The sequence below is a fragment of the Buteo buteo genome, chromosome 4 (assembly GCF_964188355.1).
Source record: "Buteo buteo chromosome 4, bButBut1.hap1.1, whole genome shotgun sequence".
Lineage (NCBI taxonomy): Eukaryota > Metazoa > Chordata > Aves > Accipitriformes > Accipitridae > Buteo > Buteo buteo.
The window spans coordinates 30,328,191-30,342,421 of NC_134174.1; the positions used below are offsets into that span (position 1 = coordinate 30,328,191).

General features: G+C 51.1%; 1 protein-coding gene across 1 annotated transcript; it reads left to right on the plus strand.

The window, feature by feature from the left end:
- The first annotated feature begins 1,456 nt into the window (after window positions 1–1,456).
- On the plus strand, window positions 1,457–13,626 carry LOC142030601 (microsomal triglyceride transfer protein-like). Its single transcript, XM_075026856.1, has 18 exons — window positions 1,457–1,523; window positions 2,660–2,841; window positions 3,048–3,191; window positions 3,697–3,804; window positions 4,460–4,576; window positions 6,245–6,384; window positions 6,656–6,809; window positions 7,501–7,658; window positions 8,240–8,405; window positions 8,849–8,956; window positions 9,088–9,300; window positions 9,432–9,646; window positions 10,274–10,371; window positions 11,493–11,614; window positions 12,055–12,282; window positions 12,614–12,738; window positions 13,024–13,194; window positions 13,482–13,626. The coding sequence occupies exons 1-18, from the start codon at window positions 1,457–1,459 to the stop codon at window positions 13,624–13,626; spliced, it is 2,661 nt and encodes an 886-aa protein (XP_074882957.1).
- The last annotated feature ends 605 nt before the right edge of the window (window positions 13,627–14,231 follow it).

Below are 14,231 nucleotides of genomic sequence, written 5' to 3' on the forward strand. Positions count from 1 at the left end.
GTTTAGCTGCAACCAGCAAACACCCTGGCACCTTACTTTTGGGACTTAGACCCTTAACAACCACTTTGCTTTTTGAAATATCTCTTTTTTTTCCCCTCACCCTGGCTAAAGGGCTAAAGCTTTCTGTGTTCAGCAGGACTTCCATCCATCCCCAGTGTGCTTTGCTCTCTCAGAGCACACTGGCAGAGCAGAAGTGCCCCCAGGTCCATGCATCCCAGGAGAAGCTGATGCAGGCAGACTCTCCCAACTAACGGTGTCACACCCCATGGGTACATCTTGAGCAGCCAACTCAAGGACAGCCCTAATGGTTGTCACTCAAAAGGAAACTGTTGAATGAAGACCAGCAAGTAAGACAATAATAAGGAGAAGAAAATGCTTCAATCTAAATATGGGATATTTGTCCATAAAGACCATCAGAGGACCAAGTAGAGACACCACGTATGGGAAAATATAGCTGGACTTTCCCCAAGTAGCTCACAGCTGGATCTGCCCTGCCTTTCAGGTCCCAGTAGCAGCCTGAAAGCCCAGTGGTGATGCAGAGCTGGAAGATATGCCCTTGAAAATGCCATAACACCAAACCCATTGGGTTTTGGTCCCACCGCAACATGCAGATTGCTTCCATAATGACATTACTGCCTCTCAGATCCCTGTACAAGAAGGGGGTGATGTGCCCCGCTCTTTTTGGCAAAAAGACTTCACAGGACCCTAAGCCACTCCGTCCCCACCTCATAGGGACTTTGGCCCTTTCCAGTCTGTGGTGTCTTTAGGAACCAATTAAACTCAGCAATCAGAAAGTTCATGCATGAGGAAAAAAAAATGCACGGTTGACGGGCCAAGGGGTTAGCAGGCTGTGTGGAGGACAACCAGCAAAACACCCCCCTCCTAAACTGCTTCCCATGCTGTTTTGAGGGGGGGGTAATTGTGTTCATAGTCCGACCCATCAGTGGGCTCTTCCCCATCCCCCTCCGGCCTGGCCCTTTAAGTAACTTGAGCCTCCAGGCTGCAAATCCCAGTCTCTAACTAAAAGTTTGGAAAAGCAGTTTTCCCCCTTCCCCCTTCTGGGTCTTGTCTTTTAAAAGCAACCATTTCTCCCCCTTTCCCCTCTGGTGGGAAGAGATGGTTCACCAAGAGACAGAGCAACTTTCTGAGCATCCCCCTCCCATATCAAGGCAAATTGGTAATTTCCCCACCCCATAATGGTTCTGGCAGCTCTTTTTTTGCAGCTTTCCTCCCCTCCCACTGGTCTTTGGCAAACCTCAGCTGATTTCCAAACCCTCCGTGGCTGCTGGGGGTTGGTGCAAAGGTTTAATTATTTGCTTTTCCTTGGATGTGTAAGCCGGGGATAGGGAGGCTGGGCCCCACCGCCTGACGCTGCAAATCTTGCCCACTTTTGTTGTATAGTCCCTCTCTCACCCTCCTTCCTTCCCCGTCTCCCGCCCAGCTCCCAGAGCCCACCATGAATCTGCAGGCGTTTTTGGGATACATTTGCCTGCTTTGCTTTTCCTTCGTGACCCCAGCAAAAGGTAAGAGACTTTGGGTCCAGGGATACGATGGGGTCCAGATACCCCAAGAGGCGGGATGCTCATCCTGGTGCACAAAGAGCCTCCCGGGGCTCGCCTTAACACAATATCTCCCCAGTCTCCGGCCGGGGAGGGAAGAGTTATTGCCACAAATGCAAACTGAGCATCTCCCGAGGCAGGGAAATTTTTGGGGACCATGGAAGTCCTCCCTGGGGGGTAAGGAAAACCAGAGAGCTGAAGCTTTTTAAACTGCACACAGTGCAGAAATATAGAAACTCTTCAGGCTAACTCATGGAGGAAGCCCCAGGGAGTGAGCTGGATTTCCATCGATTCCTTTCACTTGTCATTATAACAGAACTAGCAAAACTACAAAACATTTCAGAAGCCCAGCAAGTGCATCAGATTTGCAAGAGAATTTCAAATGACTTTTGAAAATAGATTAGGCTGGTTATGTCATGGCAAAGGCAACCCTCCCCCCTACAATCCTATTTGTATATGAACAAAAGAAGGGATTCCAAATAATTCTAGATAAATGAGATTAAAGCAAGGGTTTTCATCCTAAGCTGCCCCATCAACTTCATTTTGCCCCATCACAAAGTCAGTGATTTAATTAAGAATTGGCAGTTCGGACGGGAAACACACAATATGAAGAATATGACCTCTCTTCTCTAAATAAAAATGCTAGCATTGCCCCAGTTAATGCACAATGCTGAAAAGACACTTCAGAGCCATCCCTCCTGTCTGTGGGCATGCTCAGGAAACTTTGCTTCAGGACTAAAGTGTGTTTCTCTGGCAGTTTCAAAAAGTCCTGAAGTTCCCACAGAGGACCCCCCCCGGCCATCATTTCTAAGGCAGGACTGAAAATGCAAACAGGAAGCAGTTGTCACCCCGAGAACACCCAAATATCCAAACTGCAGGCACAAATAATTTCCTGTGAAAACCTTCCCATGTTCTCCCCCAAACATGTCAGTTATACCTGCTGCTTGGCGTAAAAATGACACTTCCAGGAGGCAAAGTGATGCAGGTCACAAGCATCCCTGTGGGTCCAGGTCCTCCCTAGGGTGGAGGATGCTGGCTGCAGCAAGCAGAGCGACTGAGGTCTGTGACCACGTACCTTCAACATTTGCATCTTTCCTTAGGGGACTTGCAGCCGCTTTCTTTCCAGCCTGAGACCCTGTATCAGTACCGCTATTCCCTGGATCTCCAGCTGGACCACGTGTCCCCGCCGTCCCCGCGGGGAGCCTGGCTGCGGGCTGAGGCGTTGGTCCAGCTGCAACGTCTCTGGAGGGACCCCGGCGGGGAAGAGCTGCTCCAGGTGCAGGTGAGTGAGGTGGTAAATCCATTGCAGCCAGGTACTCCTCCTGGGAGCAGTGATGCTGTCTTTCCTTACCCCCTTCACTTTCTAGTCCAAGCCACCTGAAAAAATGACCTCTGTGACCAAGAGGCCATCGCCTGCAGGTAAAATGCCCAGCAGCCTTAGAGCAGATGTGCTCGGTCACTGCTTTCTGCCATCTTCTGCTGTCATAGATCCGCGACCTGAAAGCCCAACATGAGCCAGAAGAGGAGAGGAGACAGGATGGCACTGGAGGTGCCCCTGCAGAGATTGCACTGAGCCAGGAGGCACGGGCAGAGCTCCAGCAGCCGGTGTTCATCTCTTGGAGCAGCGGGAAGGTCAGCTGGACACCTCCTGGACTTGCTTATGCCCTCTGCAGAGCACTCCTGCCCGCATCCCAAATTTTCCCGGCTACAAAGCCCGTACAAACTCCTGCTCCACCTCTGATTTCATACCAGAACACGAGGAACTGGACAGGGTGGCAAATGCAGGTCTTCCAGTGTGACCCTAGTTGCAGCCCCATCCTCCAAAGGGGCTGAAGGCTTGGCTGGAGCTGCAGCATCCTGGGTGAAAAGGGCCTCGGTCCTTACTGTGGGATGTGAGCTCCTTTCTGACCTTCTCCTCTAAGGCTTGGGAAAACCACCACAGGGAATGAAAGGGAAAATTTGTGAGCGTGTATCCACAAAGCCTGTGCCATTGAGAGTTAGGGTCCTCCTTGTGAAAAATCTTTGGGTATCTACAGGGTGTTGCTTAGGTTGCAGGGGAGATGCCTTTCAGCAGGGAAGGCAGCGGAGAGCCCGCAGAGCCACCCCCGCAGGCAGACATCACCTCTTGCCCTCTCAGGTCAAAGCCTTCTACGGGGACGAAGCAGAAAGCATCCTGATCTCAAACCTGAAGCGAGGCGTCATCAGTCTGCTCCAGCTCCAGCCCCACGCTGGCACCGCAGTGGAGGTAGGTGCAGAGCTGGGGCCAGATCCTGCCCAAAAGCCAGGGACCATGGTGCAGCAGGAGAGCTGGCCCCAAAGCACAGTCAGACCAGGTGCTTTGGCAGAGGAGGCAAAATTCAGCATAAACGTCATGGGCTTTGCTGATCCAGCTGCCTTTGGGCTGTGAGCAAGGATGACTATTGGAAAGACAGAAGGGGTTTATGAACATCAATTAAAAAAAAAAAATCATCTGTAGATGATTTTCAGGAATGGGCACACTGACAAAATCGTCATCTTTCCCTGGGCAGCGGGAAAAGTGGAGGAAAAAAAAAAATCTACAGGGATTTCTACCAAGTGGGATTCACTTCACCCAACCTAGCAGGGAAATCTCCCCCTCCTGAGCTCAGCTGATGCCAGACTGACCTGTGAACAACATGTAATATCCTCAAAATCCAAAATGCAGACACAAAGATGCTGCTGCTGTTGTTAGCCTGAATTTGCAAAAGCAAATTTCCTGCCCTTGGAGCTAACACCCCCACATATGGCCCATTTTCTAGCTTTTTGATTATTTTTCTATTTATTAGTTTGGTTTTTGTGTCTGTCCTCGACACAGATCATTTTATTCAGGCTCGATCAAAGCCGATCACCCTTACCCATGGTCACTTACATTTGCATTTCAGGAGGATGTCTCTGGGAGCTGTGAAGTCACGTATGCCGTGTCCAACCATTCCATCACAAAGACGAAAGATCTCCTCAGCTGCGCAAAGCCACACTCTGGATTCGCCTCCGTAAACAAAGCAAGTCCATTGCTCTCGCGGTGGTGGGCTCAACTTATGTCAAGTACATCAGGGCTGTCCCCAAAATCTTCCTGCAGGTGGGTTTTGAGTCCCATTTTCAGCTGGCTTCAGCCTTCTGCACCAGCCTGGGATGGGACTCTAGCTCTTAGACCCATACCCAAAGTGGGATGCACCAACATACCTCGGGAGGAGCGTATTGTTTCGAGGTGGGTAGGAGCACAAAAGATGTCCTGGGTCATCCCATCCCCATCCTTGTTATCAGTTCTGACCTGTCAGATAATCCTGCTTGGGAAAGTGGAGATACAGAAATGTTTTCTGGACCTCAGACTCATTGGATTGGGGATTAGATTGACAGGGGACAGGACCAAAGACCACTGCTTGTTTTGTTTAAAGCAATACCCTGCATTCAGCCCTGACATAAATAGATGAAACTCTGCAGGTCTTAATGCAGTTATATCTGCCATGGTTAAAGCTGATGGGTTTCTAAAAAATATATATATATATAGTACTGAATTCAATATAAAAATGGACATCACTGCACAAAGAGTCCACAGGCTTCGGCAGGGGTCTCCACACCTGGCAGTCAAACTCTGAGTGTTCATATAATAAAAGCTTTCAGGGGTATGAATCATGGGAAACTTACCCAAGCAAGTAACAAAACCTGCACAGCACATGTTTTTGGAAATAGGGGTTTCCCACAAGCCTGCCGTCTGGATTGAGGCAGCTCTCTGGACCTTGTCTGTATCCATAGCTGTGACAGCGAAATAACAATGCTGCCCCGCTCTGTAAAAGGCAAAGCCTGTGGATAAGAAAATTTCTATTAAGATAGTGATGTTATTATTGCTAATGCCATTTGCTGTCAAAAACCACCGCTTGCACATAGTTCACCTCTTCCCCTTCCCCAAGACGGGCCACGTGCAAGCCCAGCTGCTCCGATAACATCTCCTGGTGTGACCAGCGCTCCCCTCACCACAGCTGGGGAACGAGGCAGAGGTGAAGTCCAGCAAGTGCGTCATTTCTTTCGGAAGGAAAAAAAAATCCAGAGAGCTTCCCCAAGGTCGCCACGCAGCGAGGAAGCCGAGCATTTTTTGGCATAAGCTCGGTGGAAATTGCTGTTGCTTAGCTTTCTCTTTCGCTCAGAGAATGTCCTTGCTGATGCTCGTCAGGATGAGGTGGGTTTTGGCATTGAGGGCCATACCTCTTCCCACGCCACGCAGCTGCGTTGGGGCAGCTACAGAGCTAGCACTGTCCAATGGACCTGAAGGAAGGGCAAGGCTTTGGGAGGCATTTATTTCCAGTTTGCAGTCTCCAGGCATCACCCATGCCAGGCAGAAGCATTCCCTGCTCCCCTTTCCTTCTGTGGCTGAGCCAAGGTGACACCACCTTGTGATGAAAGAGAAAGTCTGCCCAGTGTCACCAGTCCATCTCCCCACAGCAGCCACGGGCGAGAGCATCCGCTCACCGTGGTCCTCACCTGGTGCTGCCTTCTCCATCTGGGAAGAGGTTGGGCTCTTCTGGATTTCCCTTTCCTGCATTTTGCAAGCAAAGCGGATGACACTGTGGTCTGGAAAGCTCTTTTGCTGCTAATAGAGAGGGGACAAATCACCTGGGGAGAGGGGAAGAGAGAAAAGGTTGCATTTTTTTTCTCCTTTCTTTTCCTTTTTCAAGATTTTTGGAGTCGAGTGGCAGCCCACCAGCAAAAGCCAGTACATGGTGAAGGACAATCTCCTCCAGTCTGTGATGGCAGAGGAAAGCCACATGGTGTCTCCAGCCCTGAGGTCCACCACTGGCATCAAAATCAGTTCAAGGTGAGTGATGTCCCCACGTACCACTGCCCGAATTGGGCAGCCTGGCATGGGATGAAAGTGCATCTGTTGGAGTTCTGGCACAGCCTGGTGCAGGCAGCAAGAAGGACAGGGTCCAGCAGCTGGGCATGGCACAGAGGGAACACCAGACACCTTTTGACAGCTTCCCCCCGCATCTGCTCCTTCTCCAAACCTGTATGAACCCAACCAGCCTCTTAGCCACAGCGGGTGTAAATGATGAAGAGCTTCCCAATGACTTCTTCTCCCTCCACAGGCAGCAGCTCCAACTAGTGTCTCCTCCGAAGCCCAGCCCAGCAGAGGTGGCCGGCCAAAGCCTTGAGGATGCTCTGGCTGGCATGGAGGGACGGCACCAGCCCCTGGGCATGGCCAGCCTGCCCTTCAGGAGGGTCTGCACCCACTGCCCATCGGTCAGTGATGCTACCTACCCCCAAACTTCACCCCATGTTCTCCCCCAAGCTGGGCACCTGGGCGGGCAGAAGGCTGTAGGATTTGGGGTTAAACCACAATGGTGCATTTGAAGGGGCCGGTTACCGCTGTCAAGGCAGGATGTGGCCCCGGGAGCGCTGTAGAGCAGCAGTCTGCCTTGTTACCTCTCTTAAATAGTGCCTAATGTTGCTACCCATGGTGGAAAGACCCCTCTGTCCCTCCAGACGTAGCTGCATTTCTGTGATGGGAGAAGCAACCTGGTCCACAGCTGGCACATCCAGTTGGGTTAAACTCATCACAGGTCTGAGGTCAGGAAACATTTCCACCACAGGTCAGGCTAGCAACGACAAAGGAAGGGTTATTTCTACCTCCTCAAGTCCTCCAGGCTTTTCACCTAGGAAATCTGGACTTGCCATGACTTTCAGGCACCAGTGATGCTCACAGTTTCTCCTGCTCTTTTCCTGGCACATACCACAGATTGGGGCGTTTGGGCTTCAGCACAAGTCCTCAGCAGTGGGGGGTGGGAGGCTGCAGTAGGTGCCTGCAGGCAACTGTGCGACCCCCATGGGTTCCTCCCACTCCTAAATATTTCCCAAGTATAAACATAATCCCATGATTCAGGATTAGGTGTAAAAGAGGCTAAATTCCACCTAACAAACCTCATTTTTGCAGCTGAGAGCCTACCTGAAGGCTTTTGACAGCCAGAGAGTCACAGCAGACACCTCCAAGGTGGCGACCACACGGCAGTTCCTGAGGTTCATCCAGATGCTGCGCAGCGCCAAGAAGAGAGATGTTCTGCAGCTGCTGAGGAAAGCACCCGAGGAGATGCTGTGAGACTCCCAGGAGCTATTTTGCCAAAATTGGCTTTCTGTGCATGTAGAGCCCTGGCACATAGGGGCATTCCTGGCCCTGGCAACTATGGTCATTTGGTGCTGGTCCATACACCATACCTGGTCCAGGCAGCTGTCCTGGCTGTCCTCACTAGTGCAAACATAGTCTGTTTTTCCTTAATGCCTGTTCTGTACAAACAACGCATGGCTTTTTTTTTTTTTTTTTTTTTTCCCTGGAGTTGGAGCAGAGCAAATGCTCCAGCAAGGCTTTCTGCAAATATCATTGGAGGTCTGTCATTTACAGACCATCCACCCATGGCCATAGCATCCATCCCTTGTCAGTGTGGGCACTGGGGCCGGGCTCCTCTCTGCAGTGAAATACTTAGACATAAGTGAGTTTGGAGCAAGAGCCAACCTTCTAGGGTTTTTTTAACCCATAAACTGAAGCTCCTGTGAGTTTCAAAGTAAGAGGAAAGCATGGAGAAGAGAAAGGGGGATGAGGAACTGCACAGGGTACCTTATTTCTTCTCCAGGTCTACCGGTGGGTCATGCCACTGATTACCTCCCTCTTCTTGCTCCAGCCCTTTCGTTGTGGAGACAGCAGCGGCTGCACAGTCAGTGGCATCCTTGGCTGCTCTCTCGGACTTTCTGGATTTCAGCAAGGAGCCCAAATCCCTGCTGGAGAAGTTTCTCTATGCAGCAGCTTTCTCTCCCCGGCCTTCAGGAGAGCTTCTCCACCTGGTGTTAGTAAGTACAGACATTTCTCTCCCTCCCTGAGTCCCGGATAGGTCCTCACCCCATTTCAGCCAGGAGGGAACAGCAAGCGTATTTTCCTGGAAAAGGAAATCAGTTTCTGTAGAAATATATCTTCCCGCTTATGGGATTATTTTATGTGCTTTTAATGGGACACCAGTGATGGGAGTAGATGCTCCTCCGAGGAAAAGCATTCAGCAGAAATTGCTTTATGTCAGTGCATTACAGATAATAAAAGCTTAATTAAAAGCCACTGTGAAAAATCAGCATTTTATCCAATTAAACCATGCATTGTCTCCTTCAAGACAGGCAAGAACAAATTTTTCGTTACTTTTTTGGTAAATACTTTGAGATAATAGGTAAAGCATACCCTCCTCTGTCTTTTTCCCCTTTTTTTTTTTTTTCCCATTTCCTAATACCCCTCTCCCGGTGCCTAGGACAAGCTGGATGGGAAGCAGCTGGCCCCCGAGGTCCAGGAGACAGGGATAGTTGCCGTGGGCTCTCTGGTCGGCAAGCTATGCCAGCAGAAGCTGTGTGGGCTGCAGGTGGGTTCTCTGCAAACCTCCACGCTTCGCTTTTTCAGACCCCCCGCCATCCCGCCTCCAGGAATGCCCAAAACATCACCTGTCCCTCCCCTCATTCTCCTTCTCTTCTGCCCTCCTGCAACCCCGAGCAGGAGGTGGAGCGTGGGGTGGAAACCATCCTCGCAGGGCTAAGAGATGCCAAGGAGGAGTCCAAGGTGGTCATTTACCTGCTGGCCTTGGGGAACGCAGCGCTCCCCAAAACCATCCCCGCTCTCCTTGACCACGCTGAGGAGGGTCCCACCGCCATCACCACCGCAGCCGTATCTGCCCTGCGGCAATTCCCTGCTCGGCACATCTCCAGCAAGGTACGAAACGAAGCTGCCAAGGCTTGGTGCTCCTCTTCCCATTCAAAGCCAAGCCACTGGGGTGCAAACGGAGCCACCGTTTGCACATCACCACCCTAAACAGCACCATTTTAATTGGCCTCTCGCATCAGGTGAAGCGAGCAATGAGGAGGATTTTCCATGAGAAGAGGAAGAACTATGAAAAAACGTGTCGCCTGGCCGCTGCAGAAATCCTCCTAGATCACGAGCCCTCACCCATGGATGTCATTAACATCCTGCTGGCTGCCAAGGAGCTGGAGACAGAGACGGCAACGTTTCTGCTGCTGAAAGTCCAGAACAGCCTGCGTGCTGACTACCACCCAGCAAGGTCGGTCTGGAGGGGAAGGTTGCTTTTTTCCCCCCTAGCTCTACATCGCTATTTTTTCCTCCTCCACACTCCAGCTGTGGCTTTTGACCCAACATGCCTTTAAAGCTGAATAAGCATGCATGCTAGCATCAATTTTTGGAGCTGCCTGGAAATTCCCTGCTGCAGGAGGAGGAAAACAGCAGGGCTGCTAATGCAGGTGACACCCAGCCAGTCGAAACCTGGCGTCCCTCCTCATCCTGCCCTGTGGCAGCAGGATCCAGGCTCATGGCTTCGGCAGAGTCCTTGGAGGCCAAAGCTCTGCCTCACAGGGCAGTGCACAATTTGTAACTGCGTTAATCTTCCTATCTGCACAAAACGAACCGAGCATTAACATTTTTTCAGAGCTAAGCAAAAGCCGCACAAAAATATCTGACTGGTTTATCCTAATAAACCAGAGGAGAGGGAAATTCCAGGGGAGCCCATGTCTGCTCATTGTCTTTTTGCTCACACTTCTCTGAGCAGTCAGCAACCAAGAGAAATACTTTGGAAATCTATGTTCCCTTCTTTGTACAGCCTTCTGTAATGACCACTGACATTTTCCCTTCCTTTTCTCCCAGTGCTGACATACCCTTTCCCTCTTGCTTCTAGGAAGATAATGAAAGACATCATGGGAGACCCACAGATAAATAATTACAACTTCTTCTCGAAAGCCGGCATCTCCTCTTCTTTCTCAGGACCTCTGACAGGTGACACCACAGAGAACACTGATCCCATAGTCCCCTCAAACGGCTGAAGGAGGAACTGGTAGGGAAAGGCAGCTTTCAGAAGAGGCCTCAGCTTTATAGAAATGCCCCAAAATCTCAGTGTGATGTTTCTGAGTATGTGCCCCTGCACCAGCTGAGGCTGGCTGGTTGCCATCACCTGAGATATATATAGAGAGAGATATATACACATATACATACACCCACCTTTCTCTGACACCCCTACAGCAGAAGGGCTGGGCTGTGCCACATACTTTTCCCAAATCCTGCTAATTTGAAAGAGGAACTTCAGCTGGAGATGAAACTAATGGTACATTGTAGGTGGGAGTTTCTATGATTTTCCTGATAAGTCAAGGTATTTAGCTCCAGTCCTCAGTTCCTTAGGTATTTTTAATAAGCTCTTCAAAGAGGAGAATCCTTGTACTGAGATAAAAATCATCAAACTTCAGAGACACTGCAACATTCCACACTTGCCATATATCTGCTTAAATCTTCGCCCCTCAGCTCTCATTTCTGTCCCTCTTCAAATTAGCTCAGCCTAGCCTTGTAGGAGGTCAGTGAAGGCAAAATAGCCAACACCTGGGAGAAAAACATTGCAATGCTAAATCCTTTGATTGTTGCAAGAATGGAAGGAGATGGTGCAGAGAACCTTTCCCCTCTGAATCATTTAGCTTTATCAGATATTTAACAGTTAACATATGAGATCTGTGCATGTCAGCCACCCTGACCATAGATGGGACAGCTCTACAGGACTAGCCACACAATCTATTGAGGAGGCTTACAAATTACCAAGGAGCTCTCAGGATACTGCTTTTAGATGTACCCAGTGACCTCCCAATTCCTGCAATCAGTCTGGATAAGCTCTTTTAAGAAACCACCCCATCCTGCTGAGTGCTGACTTAGCAGCACTGGGCACAGGGGATGCACTTGCCAGGATCCCAGCCTTGCACATCCTACCTATGGGTTCTTTATTTTCTTGTCAGCCTTCATGTCCTGCTGCTGCTCTCAGACCATTTATGGTTCATCACCATTCAGTGACTCATTCACAAAAACAGATGTGCCAGGCACTGCCCAGGGATGCTTATGAGCATGTCTCTGCCTTTCAGTCACCCGGGACCTGCTTTCCACCTTTGAGCTGGACCTCCTGTTTTTGGAGGGTGGATTCCTGAGGAAGAGCATCTCTGACTTCTCCCTGCTCAGCCATGGCGGGCGGCTTCATGCAGCTCAGGTGTGCTGCTGGGACAGCAGCTGGGGGGCACATACATGGGTGAGGGGGGTGACAGCACCAACCCAGTGGTGCCACAGCCCCATCTGTGTCCCTTCTTAATCTCCTTATGGCGCTTGACCTCACCTCTGCACTCAGTGTGCCCTGTATCAGAAATACATAAATGCATACCCCCCATCACCAATGTGAAGCCAGACAGACCTGCTCAGGAGAAGGGAGTCCCCTGCCCCCCCAAAAAACAGGGGATGCTACACCGCTTCTGCAAGGTGCTTGGGGAGAGCTTGGATGCCCCATCCAACCTACCCCATCACTGTCCTCCTGCTTCAAAGGGTCCCTACCCAAAGGTTGGACAAGTATAGCAATTGAAATAGCATTGTGGGGCACAAAACGGACTCTCCAGCTTTGCTCCATGCAGTTTTCACATCTCCGCTTCTGTGTTTTAGGTCACTATTGAAGCACAAGGGATGGAGTCGATGCTGGGAGAAAACGTCTTGGAAGGGGAAGAGGAGCCAGAGCTCATGGCTGGGATGTCTGCCATCTTCTTCGACGTTCAGTTGCGGCCGATCGTCTTCTTTCGGGGATATACAGACTTAATGGCCAAGGTCCTGTTGAGCAGCGGAGAACCCACAAGTGTGGTCAAAGGGAACCTCCTGCTGATGGACCATCACCAGGTACTGGATGGGGGGGGAGGACAGGGGGTGACCTGCCTCCACACCAAATCCTAGGGAATCCCATAGCACGAGCCAGTGGATTTTAGGTGCGTTACTCACTGCGGACGCAGACCTAAGAGCGAGGTGGCACTGCCAGACGTCTCCTGGATTTGGTAGAACAGCGGGATAGCTGGCTCTGCCGTGGGACATACGAGGCTCAAGTTCCTCCCATGCAAGCCCAGCTGTGGAGTTGGGAAGGGTAGTCCCAGCAGCCACGAGTCGCTGCTGGTATCAGCCGCTCAGCCAAGAGCAGTGCCCGGTCACAGCAAGGTCTGCCTTCTCCGTCTTCCAGGTCATTCCTCTGCAGTCTGGCCTGCAAGTGGCCGTCAAACTCCAGGGTGGGCTGGGGCTTGACATTTCGGCCGACATGGACATGAGCATTTGGGAGCAGGAATTGAAAACGAGCATCAACACAAGGTCAGTGGGTGGGAAACTGGCTCTGGGGACCCGGAGGGCTCAGCACCCAGCGCAAGGCATGCTCCACCTTAGGCTGGCTTTCCACAGCCCCCTGCTCTTCTCCTGCTGGGTCCAGCCCTGCCCGATGGACACGTTGGGTAGGGGTCTGGCAGGCATTGGTTACACACTGTTTTTCCACGGCCAGACCTAAAATTAAGATGCTTATGGGGCTGTTTGGTGCCAGTGCATGGTACCCAGCACAGGGCCATTGCTCGGTGACCAGACCCACGTGTTTCCCTCTCGCAGGGGAAGTCTTGCCATTGATTTCCAGGCAGAACTAGATGCCCCTTTCCTCCAAGCCACCTTAAGAAGCCAGACAGAGGTAGAGACCTCAATCCACTTTGACACCGTCCTGAGGTTTTCCAGCAGCCCAGTGCTCATGTGCCTGCAGCTGAGAGAGGAGCAGGTCCCGTACAGGTAAGCTCTGGATATGGCCAGATACTGCAGAGACATCACGACGTGTTTGACATAAAGGAGGACATCTTGGGGAGAGGAGGGAATTAATGCCTGTACACTTATTGAGCAGGGTGGGTGGAAACCAGTAGGGAGGGGGCAAAGGACACCACAAGTTCATGGTGATGGTCTAGGCATGGCACTTCCATCCCCATCAGGAGAAGTTCTGCAGGTAAATATACTGGTCTGGGAGGACGATGAGATCCACCACCACAGCCTCCTGACCACCTTGCTGTCGCCTTGTCCCACAGAGAAATCTTCACAGTTTCCAAGTCTGCCGGGAGCCAGAGCAGCACCGCTCGAAAAGGCAGGCAGGGCACTGTGCCCGGGCGGGAGTTTGCCTTGCACCGGGCCAACTCCAAGGTCTGCAACCTCCTGCTGATGGCAGAAGAATAGGGGAGTCGGAGCACTTTGGGACCAGGTATCTGCCCCCTCTCCTGCTGCACGCCCCAGTTCTCTGTGAACCCGACACAAGCTGTCAAGGACTCTGCCCAACTCCTCCACAACCATCTTTTAATATGAAAAATGCTGCAATAGGGGCATCAGAAGAGACCACGAGAGAAACTGCTGCAGGACAGCCAGAGGCACCCCTTGCTTGGGGCTGGAGGAGCCAAACCTGCCCTCCCCACCCCAAAGGCTGATATTTCCCCTGCCTGAACTCTTCCCCTCCGTGGGGAAGGGCTTGCTGGAAGCCAAACTGGTCCTTGTGCAAAACAGCCTTCTTTTGCGAATGAATGAGTTTCTCAGAGCCCAAGAAACCCTTCTGCAAGCCTATGCCCCAAAACGACATGTTTTCTCCCCATTTATCAAAGCAGTCAGAAGGGAGTACATCTGCAGCCAGTAGGGAGGAGGTTCCCCACAGCGGGAGTGAATGACCCTCCTTTAATGCACAGTTTTGTGGCTGCCAAATTGTCCAGGAATATGGGAAAAAATATTTCTGCTGGAGGTGTGGGGTTTATAATTTTTTTTTTTTTTTTAATGCAACCACAAAACATTCACCC